Below are 13,218 nucleotides of genomic sequence, written 5' to 3'. Positions count from 1 at the left end.
TCCCTAACCTAAAAGGAGGACGAACCCCCTCAATTAGTAACAGTAGATTAAGATCTTGTGCTTAAAACACTGAACATCTATTCACAGCGGTGGAAAAGTCAACAGTAGAGAGGTACAGATGGGTCACAGTTATATTCTATTCTTTATGGAAAGAACTCAAAATGTGTTTAAAGGCAGGAATTTGAAAGAAAGGCAATGGCATTGCTAAAGTCAATTGTGGGACATTACACAGATGAAAGTTGGTCTATGCACCCACAGAAATACCAATATCTCCCTGAAATCCCAAATTGGATGAATGGACAGCAAATTACGATGGGAATGATTAGTTGGAAATTACACTGTGGAGGTTACTGCACGATTCACAAAGGTCAAAGGTTATGAGATAACTACAGCAGGAAGACAATACCCTTACATCTTGTGATAAGTTAGTGATAAAGGGAGTTTAAAGAAGGGTACATCAAATTTTTTCGAAATGGGGGGTTGGGAGGTGGATCCGCCCCAAAAATAATTAAAAGAAATTTGATGGGTTTTTTCATAACAATAATCCCGGTATAAAACCCAGCGAAAAAAACATTGCGATGAAATGACATGGAACCTATAGAAGAAGGTGAATGACAAAAGGGTATTAGCTTTTGATAAATCGCTAATCTTCATCTTCATATGGATTTTATAGGTCTGTTACCGCAGACACCGTGCAGATTCAATAAGTGGTAATAGTGGATGCCTTTAGTAAATGACCAGAGGTATTTTCCACTGGAGGTTGTTCCATATAGACAGTTGTGTCACTGGTGGCACAAATACCTGCATGACTCTAGGACAGTTTAAGGATGTATCGTGAGATGTGACTTGGCGCGAAACAGCGCAGATGTGAATCCGTGGAGCTCCGTCTGCAGACATGCTTCCCAGGGCGATCCCGATACAAGCATAGACTGGCTGTTTGCCCCCGAAGGGATCCTGCACAAACTGCAGAAATTGCTTGGCTGGTGGCAACCTATGAGCAGAGCTTTTTTTTGCCAGCGACCGGAGGAGCAATGGGGTCACCATCTTGGATGTGCCCCGGCCACGGGAGTGACAACCAGCACTGCTTCCATCAGCAGGGGGCCCAGCAGCTTGTTCGTACTGGGACCTCCTCATGGCCATCGGCCTGCAGGACCAGGTGGTGGAGGTGCGGGGGGGCAGCAGAGTGCTGAGAAAGGTGGCGTGCAGCGACAGCTAATGGTAGAGGCCCCCCCCACCGCAGAGGAGCTTGGAGACGGTGGCCCCTGTTGGGCAGGTGATGCTCCTTGGGATGCCCTGAAGCCGGGGCAGGAGCTCTTCCGACTGACCCTTTATTAACATAATGGGCAAGCTCCCCCACGTCGGTAGATGGGTTTTGCGATACTTAGATGTATTGTGGTTTACCAGTGTGGGGAACATTGATTTAATGTCTTGATTGGGAGGGGATGGTGCACTTGCACTTTTTGTCCTGTATTGTTCGAGGTTTTGAAAAACCAATGCAAATGTTTTGGGGGAAGGACATTTCTTGGGGTTTGCGGGCACTAGGGCTGTCCCTCTCTCTTATGTCTCCCTTGGATACCCCCCTCCCTAATCCAAGCACCGTAACCTTCAGTTAGTGCTATGGACCAGTGACCCCTACAGTCTGGCCGCTGAAATATCCTAACAATGTTTAGCAAAGCACTGACCATCAAACTCCTTCATGCATTTCTACTTATCCCTACTCTAGCCACAGGTTAGTGTTCTACTGGGCCTGGGGAAGTGCCTTACACATACACTGGTTTAAATCAGGATACCCTTGCACGTCCACTCTTGCCTCTCCCAGTCTATGCTGGATATCACTGCCTCAGAGTTGCTCCTTCTTGCCAATTCTCTGTGCCTTAGATGTTCCACTCCTCCCACTCCTTGCCTTCACCCTTTGATTTTACCACTTCCACTACCCTCTCACTACTACTCTCATTTGCACATTGCTACTCTCCTCCGCCACTAATATTCTCTTCCGCCCACTAAAGCTCTTCCACCCTCTACTGCACTCCATCTTATAAAGTACAGAGACAACCTCCTTTCATCCAGTCTCAATCCCTTCACATTCACTTATTACACTAACTCTTCTCTTCACTCGCCACACATAGAAGCCCACTCAAACTGCAGACGCACTGTCACCCTCCTTCCAATATCTTTCCAATTGCCTCTGCCACAAGCTGCCTTTCTTCCTCTTGGTCCTACCCCACTCCTGCTTCCGATGTCGCCAGAAAAACTCACATGGGTTCATTCTTGTTCCTAACTAATATCCTCTTTCCCTTTCCATGATTGGGCCACTGTCCTTCGCCAATCTGATTCCTGCTTTTTGTCAAAGGTACTGTATGTGCAGCCAATGGGTTTCATGAAGGGGCAAAGCACATCCCTCCTCGCAAGTCCCCACAATGACCCAGGAAAATACCAGCTTACCCCGGCGTTGTAGGGAAGTTCATGTACAGGTTTTTGGATTTGCTTCCAGGCTAACTTGAGATCTGGAGTCTGCAACCAGCAGTGTATCTCGTTGGAGATCCCTCAACCCAGTCACATTGTACCGGGGTACTAATAGTGTTTTTTTCTCAAGTTGAGAAACAGCGTGTTCGCCATTTCTCACCTGGAGAAAACCTTCAAAACAAGATGGCCACTATGGATCGAAGAGAAGGGAACTACACGTAGTCCGTTCTCCATTTCCATGGCGCCCATTGCCGCGTTGGGGATGTGCCGGGAACACTAGTGTTCCTGGTGCCAGCGAGACACTCAAGAACACCAGGTGTGGCGGTTGGGGGGTGCGAGGGGACACGGGGGAGCGCAGAGGCCAGTTACCTTGGACCCGGTGGGGGAAGATGGCGGCCTCCAGCTCCAAGGAGGCTCAAAGCAGGCGGTTTACCATGAGGAAAAGCCCCGTTCTAAGCCTCCTGGTTGGCTAGGCGGCCACCACACCCCTCTCGCCTCATACTAATATAAAGTAAGGCACTTGACTGGGAAGGAATATACACTTTCAAAAAAGACTGCCGTTTAGGCCACAATTTAACAGAAATACTTGCATTAAGCGGTGTCACGATACGATGAATGAGGTTTCTTGCGCACAAACCCGTAACGCAAACAAAAATGTAAAAATAGTATGCTGGAGGCCTTAGGAAGTGATCGAACAAGGCAATTAGGGTCAGATTACAGTCATTTATAACAGCGTGACAAAAGTAGCTCCCAAGGCACAGTAAGTGAGGAGGCAGTGAGAAGGGTGTGTGGCCTGTAATGATTTTCTTGGAATTTAAGAGTTATCATCCAGAGGATAGGAGGAATATGTACATGACAGAAGAGGAGTAAGGGACTGTCCAGACTCACGATGTTCGTAACCAAACCCGTATCACTCCGTGTGGAGTGCGACATGCCTTATAGCGTAACCAGTAGTGGACAATTGGTACAGGAAAGATAAGTAGCATTGCCGTCCTGGCAAGAACTACATTTCCCTGTAGCTTCCGAACTAGGATGCATGACGTCAACATGCAACGCTCTACGACTGCGTCAGACACTAACAACGGCATATTACCTAATGTGCTTGTAGGTTGGGTGCTTCTTAATGTTTCTCCATCATAGGGCTAAGTTGCAGAGCCTTTCCTTTCCTCCATCCTGCTAGTAGGATCTTTCTGCTGGATTCCTGTCTCCATGGGCTCTTCAGCCACAGATCTTCCTTTATCAGAACCTCAGTGGACTTTGTGAGTTCTTTGTTTTGCTTCAGTGACATTTGTGCTACAAACCGTGACTTTGTATTCTTCTACATGGATTCCTGGAGTGCATTTTCTTTTCCTCTTTTGTGGTTCTGCGGTCGTGACTTTGGATTTCTTTTTCTTATGGTTTTTGGTATCACTTTAGATTGCCATGGATTTTGGATTTGTTTTTTGTGTGTTTGAACTTGGGGTTGTGCAGCCTTCGGACTGCATTAATACTTCGATCTTTACAGTTCTAGTGTTCTCTGCGCCGCCTTCCTGTATTGATCTGGTACTACGGGATTAGCAGCAGCCATCAATGAATTCTCTTTGAGGCACTTTTACGTTATCTTCAGATACTAGAGATATTGCTGCTGTTTCAACTAGCATGCCCGATTACTTGCATGTATAAAAGGTTCCTTGTGACTTATTGTATTTTTGTGTCTTGCAGCTCCTGGGGGAGAACGGTGAACTGGCCCATATCCTTCCCATCTTGGGGCAGCCATTGTGGTCTACAAGTATTGAACATTTGCAGTAGCCTTTCAGCCTTATTGAGGTTACAGGGGATTAGCGGCGACTCTCACAGATCGGAACAGACCTGACATTATCAGTATTTGGCCAAAGAAGGGAATCATAACAAATGAGGGCTAGAAAATTGTGTCTGATGTAAGATACATGCTGCTACTAATGATATGGGATCTCGCTAGCTATAAAGAACCACAAGTATGTATAGGACATGAGAGGATATGGTGGGAAGAGTTAGCAGACCTTTTATGAATGGCTTCACATTAAGAAGCGAGGGTAGAAACAGGACAAAGCAGGGGAAAGAAATGGTTTTGGGAATCTATTAATTCAGCAGGTACAGTAATCAAGTCAGAAGACATAGCAAGGGTCAGCACAAGATTGAATGATTTGGCCAAATCGATAAAAAGATAGATACCTCAAACATCATTCTACAATAAGAAGACATAGCTGTGAATGCATTTCGTCAAGGTACACACAATTGTGTGGCAGTGGAGGCAGGGTTTCAACAGATTATTAAGACAAGGGAAACACTAAGTAATAGAACAATATAACATACAGAGCATAATAACAATTTTAATACAATTCGGAGATTGCAGGGGGATCTTCAGGCATGGCAAATGAGGCTGGGATTACTGTGGTCCATTGATCAACAGCAGAGGCTGATGTCGAATTGCTATTTACATCAGTGTTTCACACTAATGTGGCTCAAGTAGTTATGTGTATTTCAATACGGTTGGAAAACCCCTTCCGTTAACAGTAAGGAGACATTTGGGCACATGGAATGGGACCACAAGAAGATTTTGGAGATTGCATGCCTCCACTGAATCGCCTGGCGATGGCAGCGATCTGGACACGGTCAGAAGCCTGCTATAGAAATAATGGCAAACTATGGCTATGCTCTTGTGAACAGGGACAGAATGGAGCGATCAATACATATTCCTATGCCCAAACCCACCAACATTATATACACCATCGAGTACAGTACTGCCGTCACGGACAATACAAATAAATAATTATTTGCAATAGGTCACTGATGAAACTTCAGCATCCAACAGCAGTGAAAATAGGGCATTTTATGATTTTGCTGTGGAAACATACTTGAGCAGAGGGTAATTTAAAAAAAACTGAGAATGTTGAATATTTTCACCGAGAATTAATTTGAGCCAATGCAGTCATAGCAGCAATGGCAGAAACCAAGATGAAAAAGTCTTATACTGGGAGCAAGTGCAGTTTTGAAGGAGTTACATCACATGCAGTATACAGTCCTTGGTTCACAACCCCTCTCGAGTTGCCTTAAATCATTAGGGTCTTAAAGGTAGCGAATATATATATTTTTGCAGTGCATCTCAGAAGGATTAAATTATGTGTGATGATATATAGAAAACGTAGGGAGTTGAGAATCTGTCTTTTCATTCCATCTGGAGATGAGAAAAATATGGAAATGTTAGGAGGAGAATGTAGGTGTGGTTAGTCATAGCTGCGTACATGTTAGATTAGGAACATGGTTTTGACAATGCTAGTGTTCTCACAGACCACTCATGTCTTATTATTTCTCTTTCTGAAGTATAGCTTAGTCACCACTCTGTTGCGAGAACTCCCTCAGGCCTATGTCTGGGACAGGCACAGATTGTTTTTGATCAGAACATTGTGCAGGTAGCAGCTGATTACAAGATGCACGCGTCTGGTTCTGGGATGCCGGCATTTGGAAGCCTGGTATGTGCAGTCACACCAAACTACTTGCTCAGCAGATGGGCACAAAGCCCCCATGCATTGTTCTTGGTTCTACGTTTTATCAACCACATTAATCTTGACCACTTTTTGCTCAACACTTGTTTTGTCGTACACTTTTTTTAAATGGCGATTGTTGTCCCTCCTCATACCCCCTTCACTCTCTCCTCCATCCCCTCCCACTCTGTATCACCACATTAACATACACATACTGTGAGGAACCTGAGGGCATCTTCACTTCTACTACTCTATGGTCCTCCTCTCAGGTGGCCAGGGAAAAGACATCTCTCTTGGATCCCGACACTGGGGTTGGAGACACGGGGGCGGATCACCTGGCTGGAGGGAACGTGGGCAGAGGATGTCTTTGGGTGAGACATGGTATCCCCCTTTCCCTTGTAAAAAGGAACCCTATAGTCCCCCTGCCTTTATAGGCTATTATCAGTCTTTGGCCGCTTCTGCCACACAAAACGTCCCACAGTCATTTCCCTTTAAGAATGGGACGAGGAAGATGCAACTGGGAGTAATGCACAATTCCATTCATTCACCACTTTGGTACTGCGACAAGGAAGAGGGTTGTGGATGAGTACTGTTGTAAAAGTCAGGCATGTCCAGTTAATTGGCTTAATTATGGTCAGGCAATCAAAGTGAAGGACTTACACTTGAAACCACTTAACATGTCCCAGGTGTATAACACGAGCAACCTTTCAGCAGCTCCGGAGAACCATCCTGGAGAGAACCATCGTCGGGTGAGCCATCCAGGAAGGAAAGAAGCGTGCAGAGGCAGAGCAGGGTGGAGAGGAACTGGCTGGAGCAAAGCCGGGTTGAGCAGTAGTGCAGAAAGAACACCGGGGCCACCGCAGGCCATGTCAGACTCAAGAAGTCTTCTGGGAGCCTTTTACTGGTGTCCAGTGCCGGAGCTCTGGGACACCGAAGGCCCCAAACCACTGCAGGCCACTGGTAGTCTCTGCTAGGGAAGAGAGGGGCTACACGCAGCTGAAACATAAGCTCACACGAGGAATATGCAGGGCTGAAAGAAGCGCAGAAACTGAATTAAGAGGCCAGGAGGAGAGTTAACAGACCGGTGAGTGTAAGAGAAGGGAACACTCATACCAGGCGTATAGGCATAGCAAATGAACTAAGAATCATTACAATTGCTATGGAAGATTAAATCCAGTGTCGTTGAATGCTGAACAAGCAGCAAATTGGCTACACGCATTACTGAATACCGGACAAAGCTGAACAAGGTTATGAGTATTCCTGAGAGTGCTACAACCATTATTAAATGCCAGAGAAAGATGCAAAGTGTTCTAAGTACTTTTTGTGAATGCTGCACCATTGTTGAATTCCGAACTAACTGAGAGGTGTGATGAGCCTATGTGAATACAGCATGAGATCAAAGCAAGTGATGAACACCTATGAGCAAAGTGAAAACAAGGTGGTGTAAAAAGGTGAACACCACGGAATGAGTTATGTGAAATTCATGTTGTGGCAAAGTCAAGCAAATGCCGAGGAGAATCTGAAATGGGTGTTGATTGATATATCTGAGGAATACAGAAGTATAACAAAATCCCATGGGTTATCGGTTGCGTGACCTGTAATGCGTGGACTGTGTCGTATGACAACTGCGCCTTGACCGAGTGAACCCTATTTGAAAAAAGCCAATGAAAGCCAATGAAAGCCAATGAAAGCCAATGTGAAAAAGCTTGCATTCTGCCACAGTTACTTGTGCATGAGAAATACAGAGACAAAAAGGAACCTGTGTGTATTATTGAAAAACCTGAATGGTTAACTAGTTGAGTTGAAATTGTTTTGAAAGCCAAGAGAATTGAACGGATTGTTGTTTTGAAACCTGGAAGAGTTGACCTCCTGGGGTAGGGAATCTTGGAACATTGTGAACTGTGATGAAGTAAGGAATCCCAAGGCCTTTTTGGAATTGTTCTGAACTTGGGCAAGGGAAGCTCAGAACTTTGGTTTGACCACCATTTCTTGTGATGCCGACATGCCTACACATTATATATGTTTAGTTGTGACAGCAAGTATAGGTTTTGGACGCAGACAGACTTAAATTGAAGTTACTGACACACCCTATCCTTAGTTTTCTTTAGGTAGGGAAATCACACCTTCGCATAGGGCAAGTTAGGCCTTAATTCGGCCTGACATTTAAGAAACTTAAAACATCTACGTAAAAAGTTGAATCAGTTGTCGGTGTCTTACTTCATAGTGCCTTCACAATAAATACATATTTATGGTGAAGGGGGTTTAGGCAACAGTGGTTGAGGAAACCACAGATTGCCATTGTTCTTACCATAGGTGTATATTGTTCTTCTGCTAGGACTAGCTAAGCGTAGGGTGGATTGGGAACAGCCTATCACCTTGCTGTAAACTGTGGAGGAAGGAGGCACAGTGGAGTGCACTTCGTTTGCTGTTGATTCCTGCTCCCATGGAGTGTGGCCCCAATAAAGCAGTTTACCTTCATCTCGGATGTCTGTTGCTCTTTGGGGAACGGCAGCAAGGCTTGCTCCTGGGGTGGTAATATAAACCAGAAACTGACGCATAACATACTACGAAATGAGGAGAGTCATTATGGTGACTTTGAGAATATATTTCAGCAGAATGTTAATCGTAACTTTTCCTTTAGCCGGGATTGAGTTAGATAGATCACGTCCATTCAAACTGTAGTGTTTTTGGGAAAAGGGCAGAGATCACCACCCGGAAAATCACATACATGTTAGCGAAGAACATTTCAGGAGATGCAAAAAACTAGCAAAGACATACAAGCTAGAAAAGCAGTGTTAAGTAACCTGGTTCTCCATGTGAGCAGCATGCCTCTTAGAACACCTCAGCTACAGTAACTTGCTAGTGGGGGCTCACTGCTGCTTCAGTTTTGGTCTGCCCCTTCCAGTCCAGTTGAGCCTATTGCATTAATTCCCTTCTCCACAGCCGACCTTATCGGCCCACCCTGACAACAATCCAAACTCTAACCCCCACCAACTCAAGTAACAAAAAATTATACTCAAGCGGGGAAACTTAAAGTCATTGCCAGTAGTGGTGTTACTCAGAATTTGGCACTGAGCGAGAATACGTTTTCCCTCTTTTTGAGGGCCTAGTGATGGCGTTTTATTCATTTTTGCTTGCAAGATGACATTTCACATTGTCGAAGAAACAGACAGTGCAATGCAAACAGAGTCATATTTCTGGTTTAAATTAGGCTACCAGAATCTTTCTAATGCATGTTTGATGCACTCATTTTGAAAGAGGTAAAATAGCCCCAATAACTTTCTTTCTCCACTGTAGGTTTTCAAATAATCGCTTGGTGTATTTAGATCAAAAGTCTTTATTGAGCCGCTTTGATTCCAGTGTATTGCTCCATGTGCACAGGCAGCAATAGATGGTGCCAGCTTCGCTCTCCACCAATGCACTGTGACGCGTGCACAGGCTGCAGACAGCAATGAGCACTGCTAGTTGCCCTAGCAGTTGAATGGGCACAAGATGTGGTCAGAGATGAGATTAGCCACCCTCACATACAGTCATTTTAGGCACCTGCCCAAGCAACAATCGGAAGTGATAACCCTATTCACAGATAACCTCTATAAAACTCTAGTTACAGAGTTGCAGCAGTGATGTTCGATGCTATCCCCGCTCACAGATAACCTCAATGACACTCTGCTCCATTGGCACAAGGTCCAGACAGCGATGGGCAGTACTGGCAACAATCTCATCCAAGAGGAAGTGGACCAGGTTCTCATCAGAGACGAAACGCCAGAGGTAGAGCTGCAGGTAGTAACAGTCCACCTGGATCTGCTGCAGGCCATAGCGTCCAAAGGTCCGCAGGCGCACACACTCCAGAAAGGTCTTCAGGCTGATCTTAATGATACCAGTGAGCACAGAGACCTGTGGGGGGCAAACAAAGTGATGAATTATAAATATGCTGCTCAATCAACCTAAGAAACTAAGAAAATGTCCACTATTGCAGCAACAAAAGCCTCATACCAAAGACAAAGGATTACTAAGCAACAGACAGGCCAGATTACTTTTTATGACACATAGGAATGCTCACCATATAAAAGCTTGGGAAAAGTAAGATGCCAACTACCCATACGTTTACTCCAAAAAGAAAAAAACTCAGATTAGAACATTGTGAGGTCTTTTGTCACATATTTTGTGCCAGGAATACATGCCTCTATACAACTTATTTTCAGTGAATACAGGACACGTCGCTGCTGCAATAGGAACACATATCCAGGAGCATCTATAACAATTTCAGATTAATTCAGAAACAAAAGCTCATAACATTCTGCAGGTGCAAGACATAATCCACATACGATGGGTTTAAGGGTTTGGAAACTGAATTGCTTCCGAGCAACAAGTGAGCAGGAGCAGAATCCAGGATAGACTCCTTCTGAGCAGGTAAGGGTACAGCTAAGCATTGGTCTTGTCCAAGGTGCAGCCAAGAAATAGAAACATTGTATGAGCCACTCTCCTGTCACATTGTCCAAATGCCAACCATCTTCTGTCACTCAAAGCAACATACACAGGAAAAGAAGTGCCATACTTCCCACTGAACTCTGAGTAGACCAAGAATGGAACATTTCATCCCTTGAGTTTTTAATTTCTTTGAACTCAGAACTTACAAAAGATTATTGGCCTCAATATGAGGGTTACTGGCAACCTCACATTACCGTTTCTGCCACCTCATATCCCGGTGTTACCAGGATATCACAGGCAGTAGCGGTACAGTAAGTTCCCATTCCCATAGGGCTCCATGGGAATGGGAAAACTAAAGCACCGTTTGTTAACGATGCCAGTGCTTCGGTGAACTTTCTGCCGGTAGGGGCCTGAACTACCGGCAGGTCAGGCCTGCCCGTTGTTCAGTGCCCCTACCGCCAGACTCAGGGTGACTGAGTTCGGAAAAGGTGCACCTTTATTTTTGGACCTGTTCTCTCGTAATGAGGCCCCATGTTTCAACTTCACTGTGGCAGAGGATAGTGTCTTCCAAGCTACATCTCCATACTAACAGAGGAAAGGGAGCCTATTGAGGAGAGCCACGCTAGCAGACAAATGAGTCTTCTATCCATTGGTGCGGACTACAGCAAGGAGACAGACTTCTACTCTTTAGGGCTGCAATGTTCACGAAGGATGAAGTCTTCCATCCCTGCAGATTCACACTAGCCAAGGACCCTTTGTAGCTGCGCTAACAGACAGTTATACTTTCCATTCCTGGAGCCCCATGCTGACAAAGGGTGGTGATGCCCCCTACTGGAGCTCTGTACTGAAAGAAAACCTGGTCATTTATCCTTTGGCGATCCAAGCTGGCTGTCCTTTGGTACTCAGAGCTGCAGTATTGGGTCTTCCAACCAGCGAGCTGCTTGATAACTGTCAGTTGCCTCCTCCCTCTCTGAAGTTCTAGGCTGAAATAAGTGTCATGCTAATTTACCACCGATGGTGATGGGGGATTTCTATGGTATTCTTTGGCATGTTAGTGCTTATGTCTATGTTTCCTACATTCACTACCGTAGTTTTGGTAAGCTGTGTATTCTGCAACCCTAAATGAATCCACAAAGGGGTGTCCCAGATAGTGCAGTGCTTATTTTGGGAGTACATACATAATGGAAGGTCTTTCTAATTGAGGCAATTGATTTCTTTCTGAATATCCAGGATTACACTCACGTTTTACAGCTAGAATTGGGGGACTAAAGTAGGGTGAAAATACGTGCTCACTGGTTAAATAACTCAAACCCAGGAGTCAAGGCTTCTCCAACTCTAGGAGGAGGGAGCCTAAACTTCAAAGTGCTCAGGTGGACCTACTATGGAGTAGCCGGTATCCAGTCATTATGTCGAATGCAATAATTTCGAAAGACAAAATGTCGAAAATATTTAGTCGAAAACAAAAATGTCGAAAAACAAAAATGTCGACTTTTTTTCGATTTTATATGTTAATAATAAATATTTTATTAAACTTTTTTTTAAAAATAATTAAAAGGTATTTCCATGGGGGGTGGGGGTGATGGGGAGGATGGGGGGGGGGGGTTGGGGATAGGGGTTTGGGATGGGTTTTTTAATAATTAATTAATATTATATTAAAGATTTTTTAAAAATAATTAAAAGGTATATCTATGGGGGGTGGGGGGGATGGGCGGGGGGGGTTGGGGTAGGGGTTTGGGATGGGGGGGTTGGTGGGGGGTTTGGGATGGGGGTTGGGGGGGACCCCCCCCCCATAATAAATGTTAGTATCTGGGTAAAAAAAAAAAGAAAAAGTGTTTTGGGTTTTCGATTTTTTTTTCGACATTTTTTTTTCGAAATTATGACTTTTCCTATTATATGTATGTATTTTCGACTTTTTTACATTCGACATTTTTTTTCGACATTTTTGTATTTCGATATTATTTTTTCGACATTATGACTATGAACCGGAGTAGCCACCTACCTCATTGCAGGCATATGCTTACCTTGTTAAACTCCACTGGGCTGAAGATGTCAATCCGCTCTGAGAAGAGCTTCTGGATGTTGCTGAGGAGGTTGGTGTCGATGGGGGCACTGTGGTATGAGAAAACAGATAGGGTGTTATTCATTAAAAAGCACATCTGCTAATTAGTCAGAATCCTCCTTTGTGTGTGAGGCCTTGCACAGAGACTGCTAATCCTAGCTAAATGCCTGCACTGATGGAGACTTCAACTTTTCTGTTGAGATGGCCTTTACAGAGCCAAAAAGAGACCCCGAATCATGCCTAGTGGAGAGCCTCACAGTGCCCCAACACAGGCCAGGCACATAGTTAAATTTCCACTATACTTGCAGGGCAAGTTACTTAGTTTACATACTCGACCAAATGGAAATGAACTCATCCCATGGTTCATGTCACAATAAGCACCCTTCATATTAAGTGCAATGTTGCTACCCAAAGGCCAGCCATGCACAGTGAAACCTATTTGTAGTATACGTCAAACAAAGCTTTTTTTGAGGTAAATGTCAAACAGGTTTCCCACATCAAAGTCGAATATTATACAAATGGTACTCGCCCTTCATAAAATCTCCTCGCCAATGCGAGTGGGCTAGTACATTTTGCGAGCATACCTAATGGAACATTAAACCAGAAATTCCCATATTTTTTCTTACATGAAGTTTCAAACAGGTCCTTTAAACGTACATCATATAACAAACACACTTTCTGTGGAACACACAACAAACAAAATTGCCTGAATATTAGACAAAGCATCAGTGTCGGGCCTGAGACACAACAAGGTTAGGGTGAACAGAT

The 13,218-nt window shown here is 44.5% G+C and overlaps 1 protein-coding gene across 2 annotated transcripts in view; it reads right to left on the bottom strand.

Annotated features, from left to right (window-relative positions):
- Positions 1–8,993: 8,993 nt before the first annotated feature.
- Positions 8,994–13,218, bottom strand: part of VPS51 (VPS51 subunit of GARP complex) — a 141,594-nt gene continuing 137,369 nt past the window's right edge. For both annotated transcript variants that reach the window (XM_069644945.1, XM_069644944.1), the window contains exons 9-10: positions 12,413–12,500; positions 8,994–9,857 (exon numbers count right to left, since the gene is read on the bottom strand). In XM_069644945.1, the coding sequence (XP_069501046.1) occupies positions 9,597–9,857; positions 12,413–12,500 (349 nt within the window). In that variant the 3' untranslated portion in view covers positions 8,994–9,596. The remainder of the gene's footprint in view (positions 9,858–12,412; positions 12,501–13,218) is intronic.

This window comes from Ambystoma mexicanum, chromosome 2p (genome assembly GCF_040938575.1).
Source record: "Ambystoma mexicanum isolate Mex_15411 chromosome 2p, UKY_AmexF1_1, whole genome shotgun sequence".
Classification (NCBI taxonomy): Eukaryota; Metazoa; Chordata; class Amphibia; order Caudata; family Ambystomatidae; genus Ambystoma; species Ambystoma mexicanum.
This window is presented reverse-complemented; position numbering and strand designations above follow the sequence as displayed.